The 27,414-nt window shown below is 40.3% G+C and overlaps 1 protein-coding gene across 5 annotated transcripts in view; it reads left to right on the top strand.

Annotated features, from left to right (window-relative positions):
* HECTD4 (HECT domain E3 ubiquitin protein ligase 4) overlaps nucleotides 1-27,414 on the top strand; it is a 172,072-nt gene that overhangs the window by 83,777 nt on the left and 60,881 nt on the right. For 2 of the 5 annotated variants that reach the window (XM_037511140.2, XM_037511136.2), the window contains exons 13-37: nucleotides 154-299; nucleotides 1,920-1,990; nucleotides 2,587-2,692; nucleotides 3,257-3,377; nucleotides 4,052-4,180; nucleotides 6,060-6,184; nucleotides 8,597-8,750; nucleotides 9,218-9,318; nucleotides 10,230-10,428; nucleotides 12,477-12,596; nucleotides 13,701-13,805; nucleotides 14,910-15,073; nucleotides 15,644-15,877; nucleotides 16,739-16,931; nucleotides 17,131-17,235; nucleotides 17,997-18,085; nucleotides 18,445-18,620; nucleotides 19,847-19,982; nucleotides 20,103-20,244; nucleotides 20,347-20,513; nucleotides 21,794-21,940; nucleotides 23,364-23,548; nucleotides 25,065-25,218; nucleotides 26,330-26,610; nucleotides 26,829-27,018. In XM_037511140.2, coding sequence (XP_037367037.1) covers nucleotides 154-299; nucleotides 1,920-1,990; nucleotides 2,587-2,692; nucleotides 3,257-3,377; nucleotides 4,052-4,180; nucleotides 6,060-6,184; nucleotides 8,597-8,750; nucleotides 9,218-9,318; nucleotides 10,230-10,428; nucleotides 12,477-12,596; nucleotides 13,701-13,805; nucleotides 14,910-15,073; nucleotides 15,644-15,877; nucleotides 16,739-16,931; nucleotides 17,131-17,235; nucleotides 17,997-18,085; nucleotides 18,445-18,620; nucleotides 19,847-19,982; nucleotides 20,103-20,244; nucleotides 20,347-20,513; nucleotides 21,794-21,940; nucleotides 23,364-23,548; nucleotides 25,065-25,218; nucleotides 26,330-26,610; nucleotides 26,829-27,018 — 3,740 coding nt within the window. Of the gene's footprint in view, nucleotides 1-153; nucleotides 300-1,919; nucleotides 1,991-2,586; nucleotides 2,693-3,256; nucleotides 3,378-4,051; nucleotides 4,181-6,059; nucleotides 6,185-8,596; nucleotides 8,751-9,217; nucleotides 9,319-10,229; nucleotides 10,429-12,449; nucleotides 12,597-13,700; nucleotides 13,806-14,909; nucleotides 15,074-15,643; nucleotides 15,878-16,738; nucleotides 16,932-17,130; nucleotides 17,236-17,996; nucleotides 18,086-18,444; nucleotides 18,621-19,846; nucleotides 19,983-20,102; nucleotides 20,245-20,346; nucleotides 20,514-21,793; nucleotides 21,941-23,363; nucleotides 23,549-25,064; nucleotides 25,219-26,329; nucleotides 26,611-26,828; nucleotides 27,019-27,414 lie in introns of all 5 variants that reach the window. The other 3 variants (XM_037511137.2, XM_054695325.1, XM_054695324.1) reach the window with 3 other exon arrangements.

Below are 27,414 nucleotides of genomic sequence, written 5' to 3' on the forward strand. Positions count from 1 at the left end.
TTTACTGTGGCTGTATATTACACAATAGAAGATGTGGTTAAGAATCCACCTGGTTACCTATTCATTAGACAGTCTACCATGTTCTTTCTTCATAGGGATAACTGATCCCTAGTAGAATTAGCATATTTAGATCTACCCCTTATGTTTCTGTAGGTGGTATTTAAATTTTTCTTCAGCCCACAAACTGAAAGGAATCGAGACATCATCCGAAGGTCGGGATTGCTTCTTTGGCAGTTGTTGATGGCACCAAAAGATCAGATTTGCCCTGAAATCCAGAAGGAAGTCTGCCTTGCCATCAGGTAATCAGAAAATGATTTTATTTGTGCTCTCTGCAAAATGCTTCTCCTGACTGCTTTGTAATCTTCTCTGCAAACTGTGTTGTAGGTGTTTCTTCCCCTATTCCACAGATGGGGCCTCGTGCTTAGGGGATAATTGAACTGGAAAGGGGTTTGAGGCCCCCCCTCCCAGAGGGCCCAGGCCATCTGTGTGTCTGTTTTCCTTATCTCACCATTTGGATCTTAAAAAAAAGAAAGAAAGAAGGAAGGAAATAAATCCCCTTCAGTGGCTATGTTGGTTGTTTGGAAGCAAATGTTCTCTTTTGGGAGAGAGAATGGCAGCGTGGTCAAGAAGTGGGCTTTGGGTTCTAATCTTTGCCACTTACTAGCTGTACCCTTGAGTTGAAGTTTCGAGTTTTTTGTCTGTTTGTTTTTTAAAGATTTATTTATTTATACAAGCACTGGGTACAGTCAGAAGTGCGGGAGGGTGAGAGAATTCACCAGAGCCAAAGCAGGGAGCAGAACAGGCAGAAGGACCGAAGTAGACTGCTGAGGGGAGCAGCGGGTGGCAGGAGAGGCCTGCACGCCATGTGGGACCCTCGCTCGGTGGCCGGGGATTGAACCGGTGCTGTAGAGACTGCGGGCAGCTTTGCAACCCAGTGCTCAACCACTGCGCTCGGTGGCCGGGGATTGAACCGTTGCTATAGAGACTGCGGGCAGCTTCGCAACCCAGTGCTCAACCACTGCGCCACCGGGGAGGCCCTGAAGTTTCTGAGTTTTTTTCAGCAGTACAATGGGCAAAAAATAGCATCTGCTTTATAGGTTTGTGAGATTTTTAATAAGATTTAATAAAAGTAATTCAACACTATTAGCCCTTTTGCTTAAACCTTATTTGATAAACAATTTATCGACCATTTTCTATTTATTGTCGCCTACTCTATCAGTATATATTTTGAGTGCAATTAACTTGTATCCAGGAACATAGCTTTGCTGTACCAGGAGAACCAAGTGCCTGGTCTGGGAGAACCGGAAGCAGGGGAAGCTAGAGGGAGGGGAAGTTTTTCCTTGTATAAGAGATTATGCTTTGGGTCTCTTTCTGTTGAGAGCATGAAATCAATAATTTAAGTCTAGTATATTAGGAAACTTCGGGAAGTGTTAGTATGTCAATTATCTTGATTATAGTGGTGGTTTTGGGTTAAACTTTATCAACTTGTGCACTTTAAATATGTGCACTTTATGTCAAACCTCATAAAGAAAAAGGATAGATTTTGGTGCTGTTTATAGTGCTGTTCTTCCTGCCTTTTTGAATAAGCTGAGAATTAGAAATCCCCTTCTCAAATGATTTTCTGGGCACAATCTGCATGTTTAGCTCGCTTGACTACATTGACTTGTGATAGCTCACTTCTGCCAGGACTGCATCTGGACTCAGGTGAGAACTCATTTTGGAAATTCACAGATTGGAGAAGGAGGGGGATACCATCTATCAGGAAGGTGATTGGACTATACCAGGACAGTGATTCTTTCAGAGTCAACTGCTACGTTTGATGTAATCAAACAGGTGTCTTAATAAAAATGGAAACTTAAAGTTTAAAGTGGACTAAATACAACATTTGTTTAAAAGCTTTGAACTTTCTGTCATTTCAGCTCTGGTTTAAATATCTTGTACCCAGGTGAAACTGAAATCAATAACTTACTTAAGCTGGTTTTAACAGAGGGTAAGAATTATCTTTTAATTATCCTTGAACAACCATCTTACAGTTTGTCCCTAAGGAAGCAACTTACTTATTATATATTTTTCCTCACATCTGTTAATCAGTGTTATTTTTACTGTGTATCTTCACATATGCCAAGCCCAGATTTCAATCCAATTGAAAGTAGAAGCCACGTTTTCTGAATGTTCAAGCTTTATAAATCTCTTCCCATGTCCACTGCTTAGTGTAGTGTACCAGACTCTAGATGCTTAATGAATGTGGATGGTAATGACTTCTTGGAATTTTCACTCCAGGTATCCTTCACGCGTTTAAAAACAAATTTTTAAAATTAGACTAAATAATAACAAAATTCACCATGTTAAAGACACTGCATTTATAAGCAACATTAACTTAAGGAATTAGCACATTTAATGATACATCAAGAGCGTAATGTAAAACAGGATGTGCTGACTTGAAAATGTCTGTTTTTGCTGCTTTAAGTACCTATGCCTCGTTCCCCTAGATTGTCGACAGTCTGCTTGTTAGTCTCAATTTCTCAATAGTCTCAATTTTCTAAGAATAATTACCAGGGTGATTTATGGAGCTTTGTCCTGTGTTAGGAGAGAGAAACAGCGGCCTTGCCCAGCTTCGGGATGTGATCTTAACCAATTTAGCTGAACAGCTTCAAAACAACCGGTTTGGCAGTGAGGAAGATGATCATTACAGGTAACACCAGTTATAATATTTACTCCTGGCCTTTTCTTTGTGTTATTCTCAGTAACTAATTTACATTTAAGTGTGTTTGACCAACTTTGGTCTGCTGTCATTTCTAATCCGATAATTAGCATGTTAAGTGTAAACTGTGGATCAGTGGAAAGATAAGTCCCACCGTTGCTTCAGAAAGGATAATGGCATGTTTCAGTTTTATTAGTAAAGTTTCTTGGGTCTGGAGTAAAAGGTATTTAGCAGAAATAACAGCTGGAACTTATTTAAGAACTCTTGGGTGAAGGGTATGACCCAAATTGCAGCGCTGATGAGGCAAGGAGGTGTTGATTTTCTGTTACTTGTAAAGTACTTGGTCTAGGTATTGGCACCATTTTTCCCCCTGAAAATTTAACTTAGATAATATACCTAGTTGTTAGCATCATTACTGAGTAAGATGATTTATTTACAGAACCAATTAAGTTATGTCTTCTATGTGTCATCCTTTACCAGTTATATAAGTTTGCCTTTTACTAATAAACATCAATCTTATTGTTGCTTTTTTTTTTTTTTTTTAACATTTTAAAGGCTAAATGATGAACTGTTACACTACATTCTGAAAATTGTTGTACGGGAATCCTGTATCTTAATCACCAAGTGCCAAACTGTCTCTAAGGATGATTTTCAAAAACTCCTTTCAACTGTGCCTGTAAGTAAAAATGTGTTTAATGAAAGCAAAATTATATCATGTCCCTTTTTTCATTTTGGTATTAAGTTGTGTATGTATGTACATATACTTACACACTTTTCAAAGATAGACTTAATTAATAAAATCAGTGGGTAACTGTGTGTCCTAGAAATGGAGAACTAGACAAATCCACTTGAAATACTTCCTCCAAAGACTTTATATCTCCTACTTAAATGTCTTGCAATAAATAATTTGACTGAATTTTGGTATTTGTTTCATTTAAAATAGTGAGGATTTCCTCCTTTTAATTTTTAATTTAGCACTGTGTGCTAAGCTCTCAGTGTTTTTGAGAAACTGATAGGAACCAAAGATTCTGGATATGTTTGGGTAGTCTTCTCTAATGGAGAGCCATGTGAGGGGCTTGGGGAGAGGAAGCACTCTTAAGAGGCAAAAATTCAAGTAAGCATTCTCCGTGACTAAAGAAGATTGTGTAACAAAAGGCAGAAAGTTATGGTAAATGTGTCAGATTGTGTGTTGAAAGCCATGTGGAAAACGTCACCTAGAAACTAACTTGGTCTGTTTTCTGTACTTTCTCTTTTGCTTCCGCTGTCAAAATCTTTTAAAAACATGAGGATTACATGATTCCTTCTTTCAATAGGATTTAGATCATTTAAATGCCCTTATTTGTATTAAAGGCTGCGTCTTCCTGCCTGCGCTATCTGATGGCAGTTCAGAACCACCTTCTCAGTAACACTATTTTGATTAAGCCTGATGAGAATGATGACAGTGACAGCTCCTTGCAGGGAGAGACATTGAAGGTACAGGTAAACACCAAGCTTTATTCTAACGATGCTTTCTATCCAGTATGTGAAGCACAGTTTAATTAGTTAAATTTCTGTGTATTATGTCAGATTTCACCATGTTGCTTATATTGTTGTGAGAAGTAATATTAGGTCACTCATTTCATAGATTTTTTATGTCACTGCATAACAGTTGCCATACTTGTGACACTCTCATAATGTGTCATTCATGTGCTCCTGTCAATCTTTTTGTGCCTTAATTTTCATCTTCTTTTGAGAATTGTAAAATACGGCGCTTACAAGTGATCTCACATGCACCTGAAAGCTCTATGTGTGTGTGTGTGTGTTTATATATGTATATAAAGATAGGGAGCTAAATAAATTTGGGTGTATAACATTTCAAACAATATTTACAATTAACTGAATTACTAGGTTTTCTTGATTTAAATAACTAAAATGTGATAATTTTCTCACAGTCTTTATATTGAATTACTTCCTAATTCATTTCATTTTCTATAATTATTTTTAAGTTAGTTTCTGTGTAAACGCAATAATTTTTTCCCACATGCAATTATAGAAATCCAAAGATATTTTTATAGCAGTGGTGGTTATAACTTTGACAGATGCTCAAGGCGGATGTTTGCATTGCTCTTCAGAATTGCTTCTTTGTGGCAAAATTAGAGAAATCATAAAGAATTTGACTCTTCCTTAAAGTGATGACTAAAACACACTGCAAAATTAGCCATGGTAACTATATCTTTGCTGTGGTTTGCCCATTTCTTCTTGTAATATATGTACTATATAAACCACATGCCTGCTAGCCCCTGTTTATGATTATATCATTATGTGATGTTTTTAATTGTTGAACTTGCTGATACTATCTATTAGCTTCTTGCCTTAGTATACTAGTCCACAAAAAAGGCGGTGCTGGCATCTCCCCTATAGGTTCGCTGTGAGGGATAGACTCTGGCACTTGCTGCTCCTGCATTTGCATTCAGTAGATGGGGCTGATGTCATTACTAGGACGTAACCCAGGGCCTATCTCAACCAGTCAGTTCAGAATTATTTTTCCTCTGTTATCGATAAAAATATCTTAATACTAAAAAAGGCCCTAGCAAATTCCAAAGTGCAAATCACTGTTTCCTATTTAACAGGCTAAATTTGACAAATTCTTAGTCAATGCGGGGAGGAAGTGCTCATAATAAAGGTTTGGTTGTCTAGCATCTCGGGGAAAAACTGAAAGCACAGATTTAACCTCAAGTATCAGTTTGGCTGTATGCTTATTAATTGGAAGTAATTGTAAAGTAAACATTTCTGTGATCCTAGCCAGTGTTGTTGAACACATAATGTGTTTGTACTCAGTTATTTTCAATGTTTACTAGCCTATAGCTGCCTGCTACTTTAATTGAAGTTTTTAACTTCAATTTTTCAAGTGTTTCCAAGTGTATTGCCTTCAAGACATTAAGTAGAAAGGTCACTTGTACTGTTTCAGAATGTTGTGTTTTTGTCTCATTTTACTCACCATCTATACATGCGCCTTTTACTGTTCTGTTTTTCTCTTTAGCTATCCTCATACCACCCAAGGCAGTCTCCACCTGGACATTTTCTGGGCTGGCCACCGGGAGCGCTCTTGTGCTGGAGGGGATGGGAGAAATGCCTTTTCTCCTAGGGACTCGGTGTGCTCCCCGTGAAATACTGCGTATTTCTGTCAGCACTCCAGACCTTAGCCTCCCAAATCAAATTGCTACTTGCTATCCTAGCAGAACTTACTGCTTTGGGCTTATTCTGGCCACCTCATTATTTTAATTTGGAATATATCATTAAATACGTCATTTCATGTGGTCATTGTGAGTGTGCATTCATCACAAAGCTTAAAAATAATATTGTGATATTTTCTACCTAGGAGCTTAAGGTCAGTATTTTGGCTCTGGCCACCCAAATCCTGACTGGATGTGATGAAGTGTTGGAAATGCTACAGCAGGTCACAACTGCCCTCATAAATAGTGACATAGCTGACCGTGAGCAGAGGTGAGGAAATAGGTTTTGAACGTGACCCTTCCTTTCAGGATGAAAAATTTGCTGATGAAGTTGAAATCTTTTAGAACATCAAATGTCTATTTAATAAGAGGGATTTTTTTGTGAGAAGAGGTTGAAAGGGAAAGTTTTCAAAACCAAGGGCAATCTAACTCAAGGGCAATTGGCGCTTTTAAGTGAGATTTGACTAATAGCTGTGGTCTGAGAGTACAGGGTAACGGACAGCCTTGTTTCTGACATTGCTTCTTCTGGCAGCATCACTCCCAAGTTGACCTTCCCTTCAGTTGCAGCTCAGCGCTGCACGCTCTTAGTTTCCTCACATTACCTGAGGTAGGGAGTGATAATCTAGGGAATTAGTGATACAGATAATCGGCTGCTTGCAAATGATGACACTGATGTGACAGCTCAAAATTTTGCCTGAATTTTACTTCTCCAAGCACAGCACTGACCTATATAGAGGGTAAACTTCTCTTTTTCAGTAACAAAACTCTTCAGTCCTCATTAAAATTTCTGCTATGGTCTGCTGTTAGAGAGGAGTTACATGCAGTGTTTGTTGATGATTTTAGTGTTGGAGATGCTGACCTGGAACCACCCTGCAGTGTATTCTTTCCACACAACTGTCTGTCCCTGTGCCCGTTTCTTCCTCCCACAAAGTAGGTGGTGGGAAGGTTGGAAGTGAGAATGTTAGGGGAAAAAGGCTGTCCCAAAGCTAATTCCATACAGGCTTTGTGGACTCCACCCCCACCCCAGTGTTAGGGGGAAAAGGCTGCCCCAAAGCAAATTCCATACAGGCTTTGTGGACTCCACCCCCACCCCAGGCCAAAGCCAAAGACACTGGGAACTCTACATCCCATCACCACCCAAGGGAAGGTGGCTGGGACCTGAGGGTGGGGTTAAGCAGCCAGGTGGATACAAAAGGCAGACATGTGGGCTTTGGGGCTCTCTCCATTTTGGGGCCCTCGGCCAGCTCGCGGCGTCCGTCTAGCTCTGAGAGTGACTTTGGGTTTCCAGGTCGTCGGATCGGGTAGGACGCATTAAAGACTTTATTTCCCTATTTTCTCCCTGAGTTGTACATTTTCCTTATTTCTTTTTCTCTTGTAAATAAACCTTTTATTAACCCTTTTGCGTGTGTCTGTAGTAGAGTATTCATAAGTCCCTTTAAAGCGCGCGGGTGAGGACCCACAGCCAGGAACCCGTTTAATATCGGGGTTGCTCTATAACAAGAACAGTATAATTCAAATAGGCATTGAATTGGGACTTATTAAGACATGTCGGGCCCACTGTTAGCACATGGAACAGATCTGCCCCAGGGACGGCGGAAGCTGGAGACGTGAGGTGTACACCTGATTCAGCCTCAGTACCCCAGGTAGCCGTAAGGGACTTTATAACCCACATCTCTCTTGGGGAGGGTCCAGTGTCTTGATTCTACTAGCAGAGGACTGGGATATTAACAACGTGATTTTAAAGACAAAATATGACCCAAAAAACCCAAAAAGGAATGTGATTTTAGGTAGCCATTTTATAAGAGATACATACAGGAAATCATTGCTATATACCTTTTTTTTTTTTTTTTTGCATTGTTATATACCTTAAATGACACAATGTTACAAGTCAGTTATATCTCAGTAAAACTGGGGGAAATATGATTTTTTTAAAGATTTATTTATTTATGCATTCAAGAGCTGGGGTACAGGTCAGAGATGAAGGGGAGGGAGATGTGAGAGGATTCACCAGAGACAGAGTAGGGAATAGAACAGGCAGACTGACTGAAATACACTGCTGAGGGGAGCAGCGGGCGAGACAAGAAAGGTCTGCTGCGCCATGTGGGTAGCTCCCTGGCTGGGCCGGGAATCAAACTCGTGCTGCAGAGGCTGTGGATTGCTTCCTAGTGTGGTGCTTAACTCCTTGCACCACCAGGGAGTCCTGGGGGAAATATTATTTTAAGACAAGTTAAAAACCTGCCTGCCTCTGTACAGGCCTGCCTTCATACACACAAGCCAGTTGCTCCAGGCTGCAAGCAGGTATCACTGCTACAGGCAGGCAGGCAGCGCTGTAATCAGTCCCTCCCTCCCTCCCAGAGACTGGGTGTGGAACAGCGAGCTGGAGCCCCAGAACCAAGAGCACTTTGCAGGTCTAACTACCTGTAGTAACTGTGTGCATTTTAGAACCCATTTATAAAGTGTTTTGAAGATTCTGTGAAATGCACCTATCACCTTTTGGGCAAAGTCAAAATCCTTTCCTCACTTTGTTCTCGCCCTCAGTGGCAAAAGGTGGGAAATTTGAGGACTGAATTGTTGTAACTATAAGTATAAACAGTGTAAGACAATTGTCAGTTAAAATTGATGTTACTTGTTTCTTTGCAATTGGGAATTACTTAGACGGTGTGTTTTCTTGAACTTTTTGTAGGTTAAAAGGCTTGGAGCAAGTTACTAAGGCGACTATGCTCGGTCACCTTCTTCCAGTGTTACTGACCTCCCTGATGCACCCAAATCTACAGACTCTGACCATGGCTGATGCCCTGATGCCTCAGCTAGTGCAGCTGGTTCTCTACACCAGTCAGGTGGGATCTCTGTTATGCCAAAGGGCTCCTCAGCCAACCCACTTCACCTTGCAGCTGTGCATACACTGAAGGGGGAGGATAAACATAATGAAAATAACAGTGGAATGGAGAAAATCATTGTGTCATAAAAATAAGTTAGAATATTAAAGAAAAACATTTTGTTCATTTAAATTTCTCCCTGCGGCCTCTGGCAAGTGTTAATTATGGGTCACCTGCAAAAATGCTAATCGACAATGCTGCTGAGATAGGGTCATTGTGTTCAGACTCCTGAGACCTTACTGGCTACTGGTAACTAATATAAATGATATGTGCCACTCCAGTGTTAAATAAGATAAAGTTAAGTGGTCTGAGTTGCAAAGCATTTCTAGGATTAAAAAAAAAAAATGAGAATTCTAAATTTCACTGTAGTAACATCCATGTAGCTGATAGCAAGCGCTTTAAGACATGCTGATGGTTTTCTGTTTCAGACGGCTTTGCTGCTTAAAACCCAGTGTCCAGTTTTTGCTGAGGTGGGCTGTTCTCCATGTGGTACATCAGACCAGAAAGGCAGGCTCTTTCCTGATGAGAGGTGAGGGATGCTGCTTCCCTGCCTGAACCTTTCTTGTTTTCTTCTGTTAAAAACTAGTACTCCTTTTACAACAGTGATTTTTAGCAAGGATTCTCTAACTGGGAAAAGAAAGAGACTTTAGGGACAAAATTTCAGAGATAATTATTGAATTGTTTTAGAAATGAAAGCACAGGTTGGAATAAATTTCCCCATGGATCAAGAGATAAGTTGAAAATTGACAACAAATTCTCTCGGCTAATGTTAGGGATAAAAAATGTTATGACTTTGGAAAGTAATGTGACAGTTTTTTTTAAAAAAAATTAAACACGTATCATGTGATATAGCTGGTCCTCTTCTAGGTATTTATGCAAGAGAAAAGAAAGTATAGGTTCTTCTAAAGACTTTCCTGTGAAGACTCATAATAGTGTTAATTAGAATAATCAAAAACAAGAAACAACCCAAATGTCTATCAACAGGTGAATAGTTAAAACACACTGTGGTTTAACCATGCAGTGGAATCCCGCTCAGTAATAAAGCGGAATGCACAATTGATATATGCAACAATATGTATGAATCTCAGAATACTTGCCAAGTGAAAGAAACAGTCTTCCTCAAAAGTACATACTGTGTGATTTCATTTCTATAAAACTCTAGAAAATGCAAACTAATGACAGAAAGCAAAGAAGTGATTTCATGGATCACCAAAAGAAAGGAGGAAACTTCTTATCTGTAGCCAGACCTACCAAGTTGTGTACTTTAAATTGGTGCAATTTTATTATGTGTCAGTTATATTCACTTTAAATGAGAGTTGGTGAGGTCCTTTCCTGAGTATGAATTGGACTTCCCCTTGGAAAGGGGGCTTTCCCTTTTGTGTTTTACAGTGTATACATTTTGCTGCTAAGCTAAATCTCTTTCTCTTTGTCTGGTTTTAGAATGCTGGAAGAGAAGGAAGAGCCAGGCTTTCTCACTGGGTTAAAGATTCCTGCTCCCTGGGCAGCTGGGAAGACTGTGGAAACCGTCCACCCTGTCAGAGACAACTATAAGTTTAAGGAAACTGTCCACATCCCGGGAGCTCGCTGCCTGTACCTTAGATTTGACAGCAGATGCTCTTCGCAGTACGACTATGATAAAGTAAGTAAGAAGTGTTTTTGTTTGTTCACCTCTAGTGAGCTCACTTTGTGGATGCTTCTTATTTTTCTTTGCTGCTGGTCACCATTTTTGATTTATTTCTGTCTGCAGATTTCTCTTAGGAGAACTTTCCTAAGATAATGTCTTGAAGGGTAGTGCTTAGGGATTAGTCGGCACTCTGTGGAAAAGAACTGCTGTTTTAATGAAAGTGAACTTTTTAAACTTTAAAAAGTTTTAGATCTTAGGTTGTGACTAATGTGACCAAGGAACAGAATTCTGTTCTTTCTGTTCTGCTGACCTCCTACTTTCCCTCTATGCTTGGAGTTCCTGTAGATGCATCATGACCTTTCATCAGAAAAGTCCTACTGCCCAATTCTTGGGGTTTCTCATATTTTGGGTTTTTTTTGAGAGCAAGCAGCCCTTTAGAAGAATTTCAGATGTGCTAGGGTCTGTGCTTATTATTTATTTAAATTGCTTATTCTTCTTTGCCATTTACCTCAGGGTCCACATTGATTTTTGAGGAAAAGTAGTTTCCAATCTAGTGACTTAGCAAGTATAAGTAAAAGGAAGCATTTTAAGGATTGAAGTATTTTCTTATATTTATAATTGTTGAATTGTAAACCACTGCATTGAACTTAGGAGAAAAGGCTAATGAAATTGTGATATGTAGCATATAAAAGAACAAATGAGGGATTGTCCAGTAACTCTGTACTTATGGGACTATCGTTATGTAGCTTGTCAGCTATCTGTTGTTTCTCCTTTGTGAATTGTGTAAGAGCTGATGGTTCTTAAATTCCCTTAGGGAAGATTCTTTCTCAGCTAAAAGAAGAGAGCTTCTTAACAGTATATAGCATAAGACAGTGAGACACATTGCTGGGCAAGCTCTAGAATCATCTTACCCAGTATCTCTGAGGATAGTGAAGAGTTCCAGGTGGAGAGAGGGGTTTAAGATTTGCTGCTAAAACCCATTGTAGCTGCAAGTGAAAGAATTTAGGAGATGATAATTGGTAGACCTTTCAAAAACTATGTCCCGGCATCAGTCTCCTCGCCTTCACAGCTGCTATCACTAGCTACCCCCCATTTCCTAGATTCAAGGAATAGGGCTATTTAATGGACTAGGTGGCCATTTTCATTGGTGCATTTGTTTCTCCTTTAAAAGACAGTAATTTACATCTTCTGATGTACGTTAACCTACCCCTGCAGTAGACTTCAGTGTCAAAGGTGTAGCACAGAGACTCGCTACATGGTTAACATCTACTTTTCCAGTGGTATCTGGCTGGTGTAAGCAAAGGTTCCAGAATGGAACTTTTGGGGGAAAAAATAACAAAATGTTAAGCATCCAAGACTGACAGTGCAGTTTAGGTCTAAACTCAGCTTTTGGGCAGTGAGAGGCCATCAGAGTGCACGTTAGAAGATAGGATTTGCTATTTCCTAGGAACGTCTTCGAATGTAAATATCCTGGACATTAGAAAGTTGGTTAATTGTGTCACTTTGTTTTTATACCATTAAGCAACATTCTAAGAATAGTCGCTTATTTTCTATTTGTTGCATTATTTAAAATCCTCATTCACTGGGTTTTGGGGCTTTTGGGGGGTGCTTTTATTTTTGTTGTTGTGTTAGATATAAACTTTCCATCTATTTTTGCTCACTTTATTAATTTTTGCAAGAGCATAATGGGGCAGACTGTACCTGTTATTTAATGAGTTATAGGTCATTAATTAGTATTAAGATACCTATTAAATTACATGAGTAATAACTAAATGTAACTATTATAATTGTGAGGTGCCCAAGCCAATTAAATTGTAATATTAAAAAGTAGCCTTTAATTTCAATCATTGTTATTACTCTTGGCTGCCCTGTAAATACCAATGGCTGATTGCATCCACATAGTATCAGTTGCACTTAAAAAATCAGGAACTATTAGTTATTTTATGACCCCAGTGCCTGGTTGTAAATGTATTTATAAACAAATATTTTTTGCAGCCTTTTTATTTGTAGATGTTGTTTTTGTTTTTCTTTTACAGTCTAACAGTATATTTTCTGTTTTGAAGTTGGTGATATATGCGGGGCCTAACACAAACAGTAGGAAGGTTGCTGAATATGGAGGCAATACACTGGGATATGGCAGCCGTAGTGTCTTAGGAACTGGTTGGCCGAAAGACTTGGTGAAGGTATGGTATGCAGTCACAATCCCTTCCTAGAAAAGAAAAATGAACTCACATTCCTCAAGTCTTAGCTGTAATTCTCCCAAATATTTGCTGTGGGGTGCTTTGTTGAGGTGGGGCTACCCTACCAGGCCTGTAAACTCACTACTCCATTCAGAATGACCCTTGTCACCGGTTGGGCAGCAGAGCCCTGTCCAACCCAGAACTCCATGGATTACTCCATAGACTGAGATGGTTGCAGCATTCTCTGCCCTGTCCATTAAAAGGACTGCTGGTTCTTTCTGCTTCTCTGGACTGGAATTACAGGGCCATTGCTATTCAAACAAACAAACAAAAACTGATTCAACAATGTTTTCAAAGAAATTTTAGCCTTTGGATCAAAGATACTGACTCATTCTCACACTGGTGAGATTTGGGCCATGCTTTGTAATCTGGGCCCTTGAGTTACATCCCTACCTAGAATAGAAATATGGACTGAAATGCCCAGGAAAACCTGGAAATTTTATGCAGAGTCTGTTCCCAGAGCCTTTACCTCATATGTTATGTATGTTATGTACCCCCGTTAATGTAGCCAGCGACTCCAAGTTCCCTCCACTGCTCAGGTCAGGATGCATCTGAATTCTGATGAGCACAGCATTTCTGATTGTCCTTGGGTTTCCTACCTTTTGCTTCTAACTCATGGTGTTGGTTTTACAATATAGAACAGTTTTCCAGCTCTCTCTCGGTGTCCTTGAAGAGTACTGAACTGTTGCCGGCCTTATTGGCACAAGTGAGGTGGTGAAGTGGAGAGGGGGTGGACAGAAAGAGTAGATACCTGTGGAAGGTATTAAAATCATGCCCAAGGTTTAATTAGTCTTTCCTCGGATCCTGCTATTGGGCAGTTGTGGCCCATTTCATAGATGCCTTGTCCCAAAAGCTACCTGGTCAGGAGAGATACCTGAAAGGGTGATGGCTAAATGAGAGGGAATGGAATTTGAATCAGCAAAGCAAATGAGAAAAGGAGTGGAATATTGCTTTGGTCCTTTAGAAAGTAAATCTCTGAAATTTATTGCTCTCTTGAAAATTGTGTGTCATGTTTTTAAAGTACATTTTCCCCCCTTAAATTTTAAGGTGGAAGGAGATACAGTCACCTTCTCCTTTGAAATGAGAAGTGGCCGTGAACACAACACTCCTGATAAAGCTATGTGGGGCTTTGCTTGCACAGTTCGCGCTCAGGTACTTGAATCTAACCACTGCTCTGGGCATAATGTACTTTCTCCTATGTGCCTTGGTTACATACATCATATTTGCCTTGGAAATGGGGCAAAATATGAGCTACTGTTTCATCCATCTCTTCCATTTGGCAATTGTAGTCTACCAGTAGAAAGTAGTAATTTATGGAATAAAACTAGCTATAACCTAAAATCAATTCAGGAGCATGAAAAGAATCCATTTCTTAGGGGTTTCCATCTTCAAAGCCTGGCAAGGTGATCCACCTCTGGCATCTTTCCACAGGCAAAGAAGACACAATAGAAGCAAACACTTGGATTCTCGGTTTTAAGAGTAGTAGAATCACTGTTTTCACTCTATTCCTAAAGGCTCTTCTTCCTAGTCTGAGTCTCTCTCTGCTTATTTACTCACATTATGCTCTGTATATAGGTTTAATCTACTATGCCAAATAGCTACTTTTCCCCAGAAATCTATGTAAATGATTTCTTTTCCCACTCTGGAAAAATCAAAGAGAAAGAGTAGTAGGAGTTCTGCTAATCCCTCCAGTCGCCTAATTTGTAAATGTATTTTAGACTTGGAGTTTAAGCAAGCTAAGACTTTCTACAGGGGACTTATTCTAGAATGTAAGCTCCATGAGGGCAGGGACCTTTATTTTATTCTCTGCTACATCTCAGGTACCTAGAACAATGGCTGGTACACAATAGGCACTCAATAAATATTTGTTGAATGAATTCAGTGTAATCATTTGACATCTTGGTTCGAGCACTGGATGGAGATGACAAAGCGAAACAGTGATTTATACCTCAGTAGGCACAGCAGAGGGTAGCTATCCAAAGAATCTGAGCTTCTTGCATGTGATTCAGGCTGTTTCTAATATGGAGTCTCATTGGCTCTTCTCTCTCCAGAATTGTGTTAAGACTTCACTCTGTGGTCATTCCCGTGCCACCAGCTATCTCATGGTGTTGGGTGCTGTCCCTCTTTCCCATAGCAACGGTACTGGCTGCTGCTCTGTGAACCCCTTGGTCAGGAACAGTGCAGTGTGGTGAAGTGCAGGCCAAGCGCTAGGCCCGTGCGCACTGACCAGTGTGGTTTACCCTGTCTACATTGTAGGAGTCTTCGGAGGATGTCTCGGGAGGCTTACCCTTTCTGGTAGACCTGGCTTTAGGTCTGTCTGTGTTAGCTTGTTCCATGTTAAGAATCCTGTACAATGGACCAGAAATTACCAAAGAAGAAGAAGCCTGTCAGGAGCTATTGCGGTCTAAACTTTTACAAAGGTAACAAAAAGGTTCTAATTGGGCTAGTTTTGTTCACAAAGGAAAAAGGACTTTATGTGAAAAACTACTTTTAGTACATTTCCCGGCTGATTGTGCCTGCTGCCTGACAATCCCAAGGGTGTTATTGTGTCTAAGAAATAAGATGAAAATTACTCCAAAGTGCCTCTGGCCCTTACTTTATTAAGTTCGAAATTGCAGCCTCAAACTACATAAGCTTTTCTCCAGTCCGAATATTGTATAATTAAATTAAAGGATCCCCAAAAGGATGGGTAAACGTTCAGTAAAGTAAACATAGCAAAATGTTTATTTGTCAAATCTAGGTAGGTGTGCATGGGCATGAGTCCTGCAATTCTTTCAGATTTTCTATGCATTTAAAGATTTTCATAATGAAATGGTAGGGAGGAGGTAGATTCTCAAATATGTGATTTAATATGCTTATTCTCTAGCCTTTGGAGCTTTGATGAATACTTAACACATGATTTGATGCCACATGTGTTTGACGTATCTGCACACCTTAAATAACTTTCCAGATAGAAGCAGAAGTGAAGAACCTCTTTTCTGTCCACCTAGGTGCCAGTGGCAGGTGGAGGCCAATGGTGTGATCTCCCCTGCCCTTACTCCAAGCCCATCCCCACTGCCTCTGACCATTGAGGAAGACAGAGAATTCACCTATCCCTCTGACGTCCTGGTGCCGCCCGTTGGAAACTACTTTGACCTGCCCCGGATCAGGCTGCCTCCGGGAATCATGATCAAGCTCAGGGAAATTTCTGGGCGTGCTAGACCTCAGTTTAGACCAAGTATTAAGTATGTTGCTGTACAGCATTTTACTTTTCCCCAATGAAAAAAAATGTTTAACAATTGAAGTGAGTCTATTTTCAGCAGATAACCTCTAATTTTACATTCTTCCTACTGAATGTTAACCCAGTACTCCTGGCCATACCCGCAGATGGTTCCAGAATATGGGCCTCCAATCAGTAGCATTAGCGTTACCTAGAACCTTGTTAGATCTTGGGCCTGTTTCCCACTTACTGACTCAGAACCTCTGAGGCTGGGATCCAGTCCTGCGCATTTTGATAACTTTACCTAATGATTCTGATGCACACTGAAGTTTGACAGATTCTAGGTTCTTCCTGGGTTGTTTGACCTTCTACAGAGTCTAGCATTTCTTTGTGATTCCTAGAGAGATGTTGCTTAAAGTCTGTTGTGCAGGCTTCTGCTCTGCCTTCTGAGGCCAGATTGGCCAATTCAGAGAGAAAATGTCAAAGAAGAAATACAGAAGCACCTCCTCTGTTTTCAGCTCAACATCCAAATGCACTAAATACTGTATACATGGGCAGGTGAATGGTGCCGGAGATCTTTTTTTTAGCCTTAGACCTCTTCCAACTCTACTATAACTCTAGCTCAGAATATACAAATCTTAGAAGATGGAGTCTCTTTAATTTTGATATTCAGCTTCATCAACTAATGTCACTTATATCAGTTAATAAATAATTGCCAACTTCATGGAAAACCATCACTATGGTCATACCTCTTTATGGTAATAAAAAGGATGTAGTGAATATTTAACATGTTTAAATCAAAACCTACAGTCTGCAACCTATAAAGTCCAGTATTGGTATGTTGAGAGCATGGCATACACCTGACTGGCTTCTATTCTAATCACAGAGAAGTAATTCAGCCAGACGTGATGGAGGAAATGGTGGTATCATGTGTTATTAAGCATTTGAACTTGGTTGATGCACTGCAGTCGCTAATAAACTTCCAATATCAAGAAGAACATGCTGAGGAATATGATTTACTGTGTAAAATTATGGGAGAGACCTTTAAGAAGCTCAATGCCATGGAGAGACAGCTGCAGGTAAGTGAAAGCTAATGCATTTAGATTTCTCTTACATAAGTGTTAGAAATCATTTCCTTCCCAGAAATTTAATGAAGTTTAAAATGTGATCTAAATATTTTAAAAGTAGTTATTATGATTAAAGTTTCCAAATTGCAGATTGCAGTTATTTTTAGCTTCTATCTATTTATATATTGCTTTGTTTGGATGTATCTGCTAGAGTGTTGCAGAATTGGAACAGAAATGGCAAAGTGAGGTTGAAGATGCTATGCAGGGGAAGCTGGAGAACAACATGCCTTTCTTCTACGACTACCATTTTAATGAGGTGAGCAAAGTGTGTGACCTCTCACTGGGGCATTGCTGCATATAGAATTAAGGTATTTACTGTGTGTACAGGTAAAATAATGTCCCTTCTCAAAATGTGCACACCCCACAATGTGCCTATTGGTTAAATAAAATGCATTAGATCAAAGGTGAAGTAATACAAATAATAAATATTGTTATTTTTTAGTTGATGGATAGTCTAATAAAGGTGTTACAATTATCAAATTTTGCTTCAAGTATTAAAAAAAAAAACAAATGGCAGGGCCTCCCTTGTGGCGCAGGGGTTAAAGACAGCACTATCAAGCTACTGCCAGCCACTACAGCATATGTTTGATCCCTGGCCAGCCAGGGAGGTGACCCAGTCACAGCAGACCTCTCCTGTCTTGTCTGTTGCTCCCCTCAGCCAGTGTATTTCAGTACATCTGACTGTTCTGCTCCCCACTCTGTTTCTGGTGAATCCTCTCACCACCCCCCTCGCACCTTTGGCTTACACCTCAGGTCTTGTATGCATAAATTAATAAATCTTTAAAAAATAATTTTTTTTAAAAGGCAGAGTTCTAAACACTAAAGAGAGCCCTAGAAAGTGCCATTTTAAAACCATCAAAATACTTTAGTCAAACTATCATGTGTGTTTTTGGCACAGAAATATGACTAAAGGTGATAGTTTTTTTCTCTGAAATTTTTTTATTCCAATATAGGCACAACAAAATTAGTTTTTTTCAAATCCTGCATACCATCTTTTCTTGATTTTTCCTTCTTTAGAACAAAATGAAAGAACTAGAACTTTTATGTTCAATGAAGGAAGTCTCCTTTGATGGAAATGATCTTGAGAACATGGTCCTATCACTGAGGTTGGTGATTTCATATCTGTGTAAAACTTGTTTGTCACCTGGACGCTCAAAACAAAATGTAATCTAATGTCGTAACAGATTTTGAAAAATATTGTGCATTCTCTAAATATTTTAGAGTGGAAAACTTATGTGAAAATATTTATTTTAACCTTGAAAAGTTGGCATAGGCATTTGAAACTGGGCAAAAGGAACTGAAACTGGCCAAGTATACAGAACACTAATTCCTTCAGATGTGGGGAAGTAAACAATATTTTTCAGGTTACTTTAGTTTCTGTCTTCTCATTTCCTTTGTAATTAAAAAGAAACTTGGTTTTGGTAAACTGGAGGCGGACTAAATGCACATCAGCTTTCCTTTATAGGGAGAAGTTCCTACAAGAAGTGAATTCTCTGAGTCAGAAACCCTCACATCCTCTGGCTAAAACCAAGACATTAGTGAAGAGCTTAATGAACCGAGCTGAGCTTTTGCTGCACGTCACCATTGCCGCCCAGTCCGGCCTCACCAGAAGCATCTCGGGGACCCCTGCTGAAACACCAGGTATTGCTGAAAGCCAGCTCCCCTCAGACTCTGTGTGCTAGTCTGTTCATAATATATGCATTAACTATTTAAAAGAGAAATCACTCTGCGTACTCCCTAGAAAGGGGAGAGAAAGTCAGTTTCAACATATTTTACCTTTTACTTTTTTCTGGCCAAGAAATGCTGTTCATTGACTTCATGTTTTGTGAGTCAGCTGAGCCTCAGGGCTCCTCCTTCCTGCCTCTTCACTTTTCTCAGGAGTATCTAAGGAGCTCAGTGGCATGCATTTTTCTAATCCCAGTGCCTCTTATTTTTAGTTTATGATTTGTCATTTTCATAGTAACATATATAATTAGATGTCAGCATTGTGAATCTTGTAATGCATCGTGTTTTCCTCTTGGAGCTGAATTTGCATTTCATTCTTACCATGTGGAATCTTGTAGCAGGAATTTCCGCTATTAGTTTTTGTTCCTGGTTACATTTTCTATTTTTTTTTCTTCTTTTTTTTTCTTTCCCTGTTACATTTTCATTGTGATGCTTAAAATAGATTCCAGAGAAATCAATGAGTGTCCTTTTTTGAGCCAGATCCGCACGACTGGGAATAGCCCATAAATGTGACTTCTCACCTCTGGAGGGCAATTGAATAAAAATGCTCCTCGATGAAAGACCCCGTGTTCTCTAACCCCCTTGCCCAGTGGACGCCATTCGGCCAGGGAACTTATTTTTATCCCAGCTCCTCTCCCTTGGAAGAGAGTCTAGGATGACTCCTGGGTTTCTGACCCTTGCGATAGGCATAGAGCCCTGGGAAGTGTGCCTGGTATGTGTACGAATCTGCTAAATAAATAAATCAGCTAAATAAACCAAGGATTAAAGAGGGACTAAGGGCTAGCTCTGAAAAAACTGAGTCTGGGTTATTTGAATTAAGGCATTTTTCTTCCAGAAGTTTCTGTCTTTCTCCTCCTTTGCTTTTCAGAATGCTTACATTGATAATTTTTGAAATTAATTTTTCAGCCTTTCTTTGGAACCCAATTTAGTGAAAAGATTTTAGTTTTTCAAGCTAAAGTTTATCAGGTTAAAAAGAAATTGGCCTTAAAGTCATCACTGTGTTGCTGGCTAGAGTGGTGGCTGAGCTCTCACTGCAGCAGTGACACTTAGGCTGCCCTATGTCCTGTGTTCCATTTAGCTGTCGCTGCCATCCTTACACACTGATTGCCAGAAACTAACCTTTTTATTCCTTCCTGTTCCAGCCTGCAAATCAGCTTCCGAAACCAAGGTGATATCTCATGCTGTGCGCCAGCCTGTTTTCCTCCGCAGCATGTCAGCTCCTTCTGACCTGGAAATGATTGGTAACGAAGATTTGGAATTTACTAGAGCAAATCAGAGGTGAGTGATGAATGACCAAGGTTGGATTCCCATATGCAGCTGGATGAGCACATTCATCAAAACACAGACAAAGTAGGTTTCTGGTTTTGCTCATCTGACCCTGTTTTCATTTCTCTGTAGGCGGCGCCATGTGACCAGCCACCGCAGCAGTTCCTTTACACTCCTGCAGTCACTGGCCATCGAGGACAGCCGGGACAAGCCCACCTACAGTGTCCTGCTGGGGCAGCTGTTTGCTTTCATCGGCACCAACCCTGACCAAGCAGTATGTCCCATTCTGCTGACTGCAGATTAATAGCACGCAGCGGCGCCAGGGTTTCGCAACAGTGGGCAGGAGTCAGGTGTCCTTCCTTCTCATACATTTCAGGTGTCCAGCAGCAGCTTTCTTCTGGCTGCGCAGACGAGGTGGCGGCGAGGCAACACTCGCAAGCAGGCCCTGGTGCACATGCGGGAGTTGCTGACGGCGGCTGTGCGAGTTGGGGGAGTGACACATCTTGTGGGTCCAGTGACTATGGTCCTTCAAGGAGGACCCAGGTCAGTTGTTATATCATCCTGTCTAGAAGGGCAAAGCCATTCCAAAGACTAACCTCGGGCTCAAAATATAGACTGTCATATTTGCCAATGTTTTCCCCAAAGTATTTTATTTTTATTTTTATAAAAATGGTACATGATTTTACAAAAAAAAAAAAATTAGTGTATTTAACAGAAAGTAAAAGTCACTTATCTTTTTCCCTCTAAAAGCCATCAGGCCCCTTGTCAGAATTCTGATTCATGACCCACAGGAGTCACCTGCCCACCTACCCATAGAGGTGCCCACAAGGCATGGTAGGCAACACTAATGATTGCCACAGCAACTTCCAGAAATTATCTCCTAACACTGGCATCATTATTCCTTTACCCTCAGTTATTTATTTCACATGTGATATGTCAAACATTTGAAAAACTGCATAAAATTCCATAGTATAAAATAAATATCATAAAATATAAAATATTTATCAAATATAAAATAAATATAAATCCAGCATCTGAAGATAATGCCTGTTAACATTTTAGTGTCTTGTTCTGTCTTTAGTGTAGCCTTAGGTAACTCCTAAAATGTTTTCAGTGGTTGTAAAGCAGGCCATCATATTCCTGAACCTTTTTGAGCCAATTCCCTATTTTTGAGTTTTGGATTTATTTCATATACTTTATTTATTTTTACTATTATAAGTAATACTATATTACGTATCTTTATAGAGAAATCCTGATAGTTCCAGTTTTGGCTAGTATTAACTGCAGTAGGCTCTACCCCATGTTGTGTCTTTACATTGGCTTCTCGTACTTTGCTAATAATCAATGTGAACTTGAAAAAAGACTTAGCTAATCTGTTTTAGCCTTGGTTTTCTCATTAGTACAATTGCATTTACAGTGTGCAGTGCTGCAGGAGATATTGTAAAGGTATCTCAAGCAAATGATTTTATTATTAAATAAGTCAGGGGAAATGTTGGGTGCTGTGGTCTTAGTCATAGAGCTGCTGAGGACTTTAACCTTATTAAATGCTCTGAGTGCTCCTGCGGAAGGGAAGCCTGCTTAACTTGATCTTGATTACTCTGACTTTTCTTAGTGTGGGCCTCTGTCTTTGAGGCACACTTAGGAATTCTGCTCAAAAGTCTTCTGTGGCCCTGCAGTGTGGAAAACAGGGAGCTAGATAATCTCCAAGCTCTGGATTCACCAAGACATTCTTGGGTTTTTTCAAAAGAACTCTCCTGCACTCATGTTCATTCTCACTGTTCCTGACATGGTTCAGGATTCCTGAGCTTTGGTCTGTTTCATAGAATTGAAGAACTCACCTGTGGTGGGATGGTGGAGCAGGTCCAGGAAGCTTTCGGCGAGACCATGACCTCTGTCGTGTCCTTGTGTGCGCGTTACCCTATTGCTTGTGCAAACAGCATTGGGCTCCTGTGTACCATACCATACACCAGGTAGGCAAGGGGATGCCTTTTATTGTATGTAACACCACCATATAGTCAATTTCAAATTTAATGCACACTTTTTCATAAAAAACATTGCATCTCTTGCTTTGATTATTCAGTGACACTATCACTCTAATTAAACATGCTTGCCTCTCAACAGCCACCTAAAGTTACTGTGTGAATGCCTTCTTACTAAATTCCTACATGATCAAAAGTGACCACTAGGCATCACTTGTCATCAGGGAAATGCAAATCAAAACTACCATGAGATACCATCTTACACCAGTGAGAATGGCACATATTAAAAAAACTAGCAACAACAAATGTTGGTGAGGGTGTGGAGAAAAAGGAACTCTTCTGCACTGTTGGTGGGAGTGCAAACTGGTCCAACCACTGTGAAGAGCTGTGTGGAGATTTCTGGACCTACTAAACATAGAGCTTCCATATGATCCAGCAATTCCACTCCTAGGTATTTACCCAAAGGACACAGAAACATCAATTCCAAAGAACACCTGCACCCCTATGTTTATAGCAGCACTGTTTACAATAGCTAAGCTTTGGAAACAACCCAAATGCCCAAAAATAGATGACTGGATCAAGAAGATGTGGTACATATATACCATGGAATATTACTCAGCATTCAAAAAAGATAAACACATGCAATTTGCAGCAACATGGATGGCACTGGAAGGGATCATGCTCAGCGAAATAAGCCAAAAAGAAAAAGAAAAATACCGGATGGTCTCACTCATAGCAGGAATCTAGAAAACTTAAATAAGGGACCAGGAAAACGAATAACTATAAGAAAGTGAAAATCAAAATCAACAAAAAACTACGAACCAAAGACACTTTTAGGGGGGCGGGGGTGGGAGGGGAGGGATTGGGGTCAGAATGGGGGGGCTGCAATTGTATGGGGAATATAAAAATAAAATTTATTATTAAAAAAAAAAAAAAAAAGTGACCACTAGGGGCTATATTACGTTGTGAAGATAGGGAGGTTTAAAGGGAAGAAAAAGACCCCTAGGAAATTACTTACACATTTGGCAAAGATTGTTTTGCCTGTGCACATTTATTTCCTCCTTTAGTCACTGGTTAACAATTTGAAGATAATGACCACTCATGAAGTCATTCTTTCAATCTCTTTCTGATAAATGTATAATTTTTTTCTACTGTGGCAGTCTTGAGTCGATTCCATCAAATATTACCTTGCTCTTCTGTATGAACAAACCAAAACTGAAAGTTCATTATTTGTGATGGAACCCTCATTAAAAAAATGTATTTTTGTGTTCAGTTGTACATGACAGTATCTTAAATGGTAGACAAAGAACCAGACTGTCAGTTTTATGCCCCTTTGAGAACCTGATTCTAAAAGGGAGAGATTCCTGAGGGCTGTTCTGTGTTTATTCCATGTGACCCTTTCTACCTGGCCTAGGAGTGAAGAGAAGTGCCTGGTGCGCAGTGGCCTTGTGCAGCTTATGGATAGACTGTGTAGCTTGAGCAGCCAGACTGAGTCTAGCTCCAGCGAGAAACAAACCAAGAAGCAGAAGGTGGCCACTATGGCCTGGGCAGCCTTCCAGGTGCTTGCCAATCGCTGCGTTGAGTGGGAAAAAGAAGAAGGTAGGAAGTGGGAGTCCTTTCTGGAGCTCAACTGTTTCTTCTGTTGCTGTGTTTACTAAGGTTTTGTACTGGATGGGGGACATAAAGACTGTAGTGAACTAATCAGATGGGTGGTTTGATCAATTCATGACTTCGCAAGGGCCTCCTCATTAGCATAGTTCTGTGAAAATGTATGGCTATGTTATGACATTAAGGAGAATCCTAACCTGGAGGGCATTATACTAAGGGAAATAAGGTAGACACAGAAAGACAAATACTGTGTGATCTCATTTATGTAGATTTGGAAGAAGTCTACATAAGGAAGGAGGAAGGAGATGGGGTCAGGGGTGCAGTTTCATTGATAAGATGAATATATTCCTCAGACTCATGTACAGTGTGATGACTATATCATAATCCTGCTTTATACTTGAGATTGCTTTTTCCAGTGTGCTCACCAGAAAAAGACAAAGGTGTGAAGCAATAAGTTGTACACCCTTTAAAACATCATATTGTACAACCTAAATATTAACAGTTTTTATTTTTCAATCATACTTCTCTGAAACTGGATAGTGGGGGAGATAATGACCCTGGAGGAATAAAACAACCCCAGGAAACTGAGAAGATATTTTTCATTTTCTTCTTGTCAGCACTGCTGACAGTCTTCAAATAGGTATTTTTATGAGATGGTTTTCAGTTGCATTTTCAAGGTGCTATTTCCAAATTGTATTTTTAGTAACCTATTCAATTTAAAAATAAACTGGAAGGATAATTTCTCCATAATATCCAGGAATTTTGTATATGGGTTATTTGTTTATCTTTTTATTCATTTACTATGCATTTTATTACTTGAGAGCCAGGCAGATGATGAATAAGGCATTTTTATTCCTCCCTTTAAGAAATACCATCCTGTGGGTGAAATAGACCCATGTACAAGTAATTGCAGTATGATCAAGCCATAATCAAGGTTCTGAGAAGTACTGTGAGAACAGAGAGGTTCCTTCAGACGAGGTGTGCTAGGGCTTAGGTGGAGCTTCCTATAGAAGCAGACATGTGAGTTATAATGGAAGGATAAAGAAGACTTCCAACAGGAAGTAGCAGTATTATGTAGGCACCAGAATCCAAGAGAGCATGGGAAGTTCAGAAAATGACAATTTTTGTGGCTTTTACAGGAAATGCTGGAGGGGGTAGGATGGTTATGATGCTGAGGAGAAAATGAAAGATCCAAAAAGGCATTTTGTGCTTGAATAGAGGTGGGCTATGAATTAAAAATCAAGATGTTTTTATCACGGTAAAATGGTAGCAGTGTTTTCACAGCTTGAACCCCCCTTCCTGCCCTCTGCCCACATCACTGTCTGGATGTGCCAGGGTTATCTGATGAGGAGACATTAATGGGTGGCTAGTGCACTCTGTGCAAGTTAGGGGAAAATTAAGCCAAGGGCAGCTCTATACAGGGCAGCCAAGAGGCGGGCTTGCCCCACTGCAGGTTTACATGACTTCTTTGGCATTTACCTTGCTTTTCCTTTCTTTAACTCTGAAGGCGGCTCCACAGAGGCTGTTCACTCAGGCCTGGCCCGCCAGGTGTCCAGCCTTCTCACTAACCATCTTGCCCGAGCCACTGAGTGCTGTGGCAACCAGGCTGCTGGGAACGATGCTCTCCAGGACGTGCTTAGTCTTCTCAATGATCTCTCAAGGTATGGCATGCCCAGGTGAGGGAGGGTGTAAATTTCCTCTTGAGTGATCGAGGTTCTTTCTAGTGGTGATTGTCTTTTGAAACATCTAAATTGCAAGACTATTCTCACCTGCTTCTACCTCAAGAAAAGTGGTAGTGATTAAAACATTGTATTTAGTTTCAAAATGCCAGGATTATTTAGGTGAATATCTACATCATAAAATATTATCAGTTGCTTTAATACTTTGTTGGCAATAGCTGCTGGTCTTTTAAGTCAGCGCAGTGGAGTTCAGTAGCCAAGAATCCTTACCTTCATCATAGCAAGATTACAAAATAGTTAGGACCTGTAATTAACTTGTTTCCTCAAGCACTATCTTTTTTTATATATATTAAAAGAGCAGGTTTATTAGGGAAGGGATAAAACAGTTAAAGACACTTGCATAGACACAAGTGGTCAGAAAGAGCTGCCCCAGAAGGGACAGGTTTGCTAAGAGAGGCCTGCATGGTCATAGGTGGGTGGCCTTGACAGGTCACGGGCAGGCAGGAAGGCTGCTGCCCTGCAGAGGAGAGAGTGGGTGAAAAGAGGCACTTGCCTAGTCACAGGTGGGCAGAGGGAGTGCTGCTCAAGTAGTGTCTTTAAAAGAAGATACTGTGAGAAGGTCTAATAGCAGCATGTGGAGCCTTGAGGCCCACAAAGTCTTGTCTGTAAGAGACGTCTTGTTTTTGGCTTCTTTGTGAAATGAATAGGTTGGCTGTGGCAGGTCTCAGGGAGCTGAGGTCTCTGCAACATAATATGATGTTTGGTCTTAGAGTACTCCTTGAAAAGGAAAAAATACTAAGCCAAAAAACTTCCAGTTTGGGTTTCTAAGTCTTGGTGCTAGGGAATTATGGTGAGATATCAGGGATCAGAAAATAGTAAAAAATCTCTTTTTAAGTATCATTCACCAATAGTGAGCTCTCATCAGGTGTTTATAAGAATCTTAATTCTCCTGTATAAAAACATAGTGCCAAATTCATATCTTCCTCATGAAATCTGAAGACATCAGTTTAATATCTTTTAGGGAATTCTTGCTTCTGAATTTCTGTAGATCAACTCCCTGAGCTTTGTGTCCCTTTTTGCCCTTCTTTTCCAGGAGTCACATCGGTAAAGCCATCCTGAGCCAACCGGCTTGTGTGTCCAAACTCCTCTCCCTGTTACTTGATCAGCGGCCATCTCCAAAGTTGGTCTTGATCATTCTTCAGCTGTGCCGGGCAGCACTTCCGCTAATGAGCGTAGAGGACTGTGGGAATGTGGAGCTCCCACCATGGAGCTACTCTGTTCCTTCCCTAAACAGTGAGCAGGAAGATCCCAGTGATCCAGCATCCAAAATCGCCTCATTGCTCTTAGCAAAGCTGGCAGATTATGTGGTCCCAGGTGAGCAGGTCCTGGACAGGAGAAGATGCCCCCAGATGTCCACTTCCTGTGGATGGGCAGACTGGGCTTTCACTTGTCTTAACTGTGACTGTGCTTCCTCTGACTGAGGGTGAGGATGTGGGAAGTGGGAGGAAGAGAGATTCCAAAGCCAGTATTCAGTATATTCCCTCTCTAAGGGAGCCGCATAAATAACATCGCAACTTTTCTGTTTGCTTAAGGATGCCAGACAGTTCTTTCTCCGACTGCTTCTGAACCTGACACTACATTGACAAAAGCTAGTCCCAAGAATTCCTTAAAAGGAGATAAAGATCCTGGAGAAGAAAGTGAAGCGGTAGACGGCAAGCTCTCTATCTTTATCCACAAGAGGGAAGACCAGTCCTCCCATGAAGTTCTCCAGCCATTGCTAAGGTGACTGTGCTCATTGTCAGAGCTGTGTGTCATGAAGCACTATTGATGTCAGAAAACCCTCACATATTTCAACTGACTCAGCTCTCATAACATTCCTATCTCTATCTTATTATACATGGAGAAACTGAGGCAGGGCTGAAACACAGATGCAGGCCTGTCTGATCAACCTGTTATTAGCTCCCAAGACCCAACAGACATATAGCTGTGGAGAGTCTAACATGTGACTCGGGCTTCAAGTGGGAATAATGCAATTCGGTTCCCAGTGTTGGCATTGGCAGGTTTAGGGCTACCGTTCACTCTGAGGTGGAGAAGTCAGAGAAACTTTGTGATAGCTTTATTGAATTGAAATATGAATGACATGATTTTATTACAAGGAAGTAGAAATAAAATTATTAC

The sequence above is a fragment of the Talpa occidentalis genome, unplaced genomic scaffold (assembly GCF_014898055.3).
Source record: "Talpa occidentalis isolate TD23 unplaced genomic scaffold, MPIMG_talOcc4v2.1 talOcc4.14, whole genome shotgun sequence".
NCBI classification, from domain to species: Eukaryota; Metazoa; Chordata; class Mammalia; order Eulipotyphla; family Talpidae; genus Talpa; species Talpa occidentalis.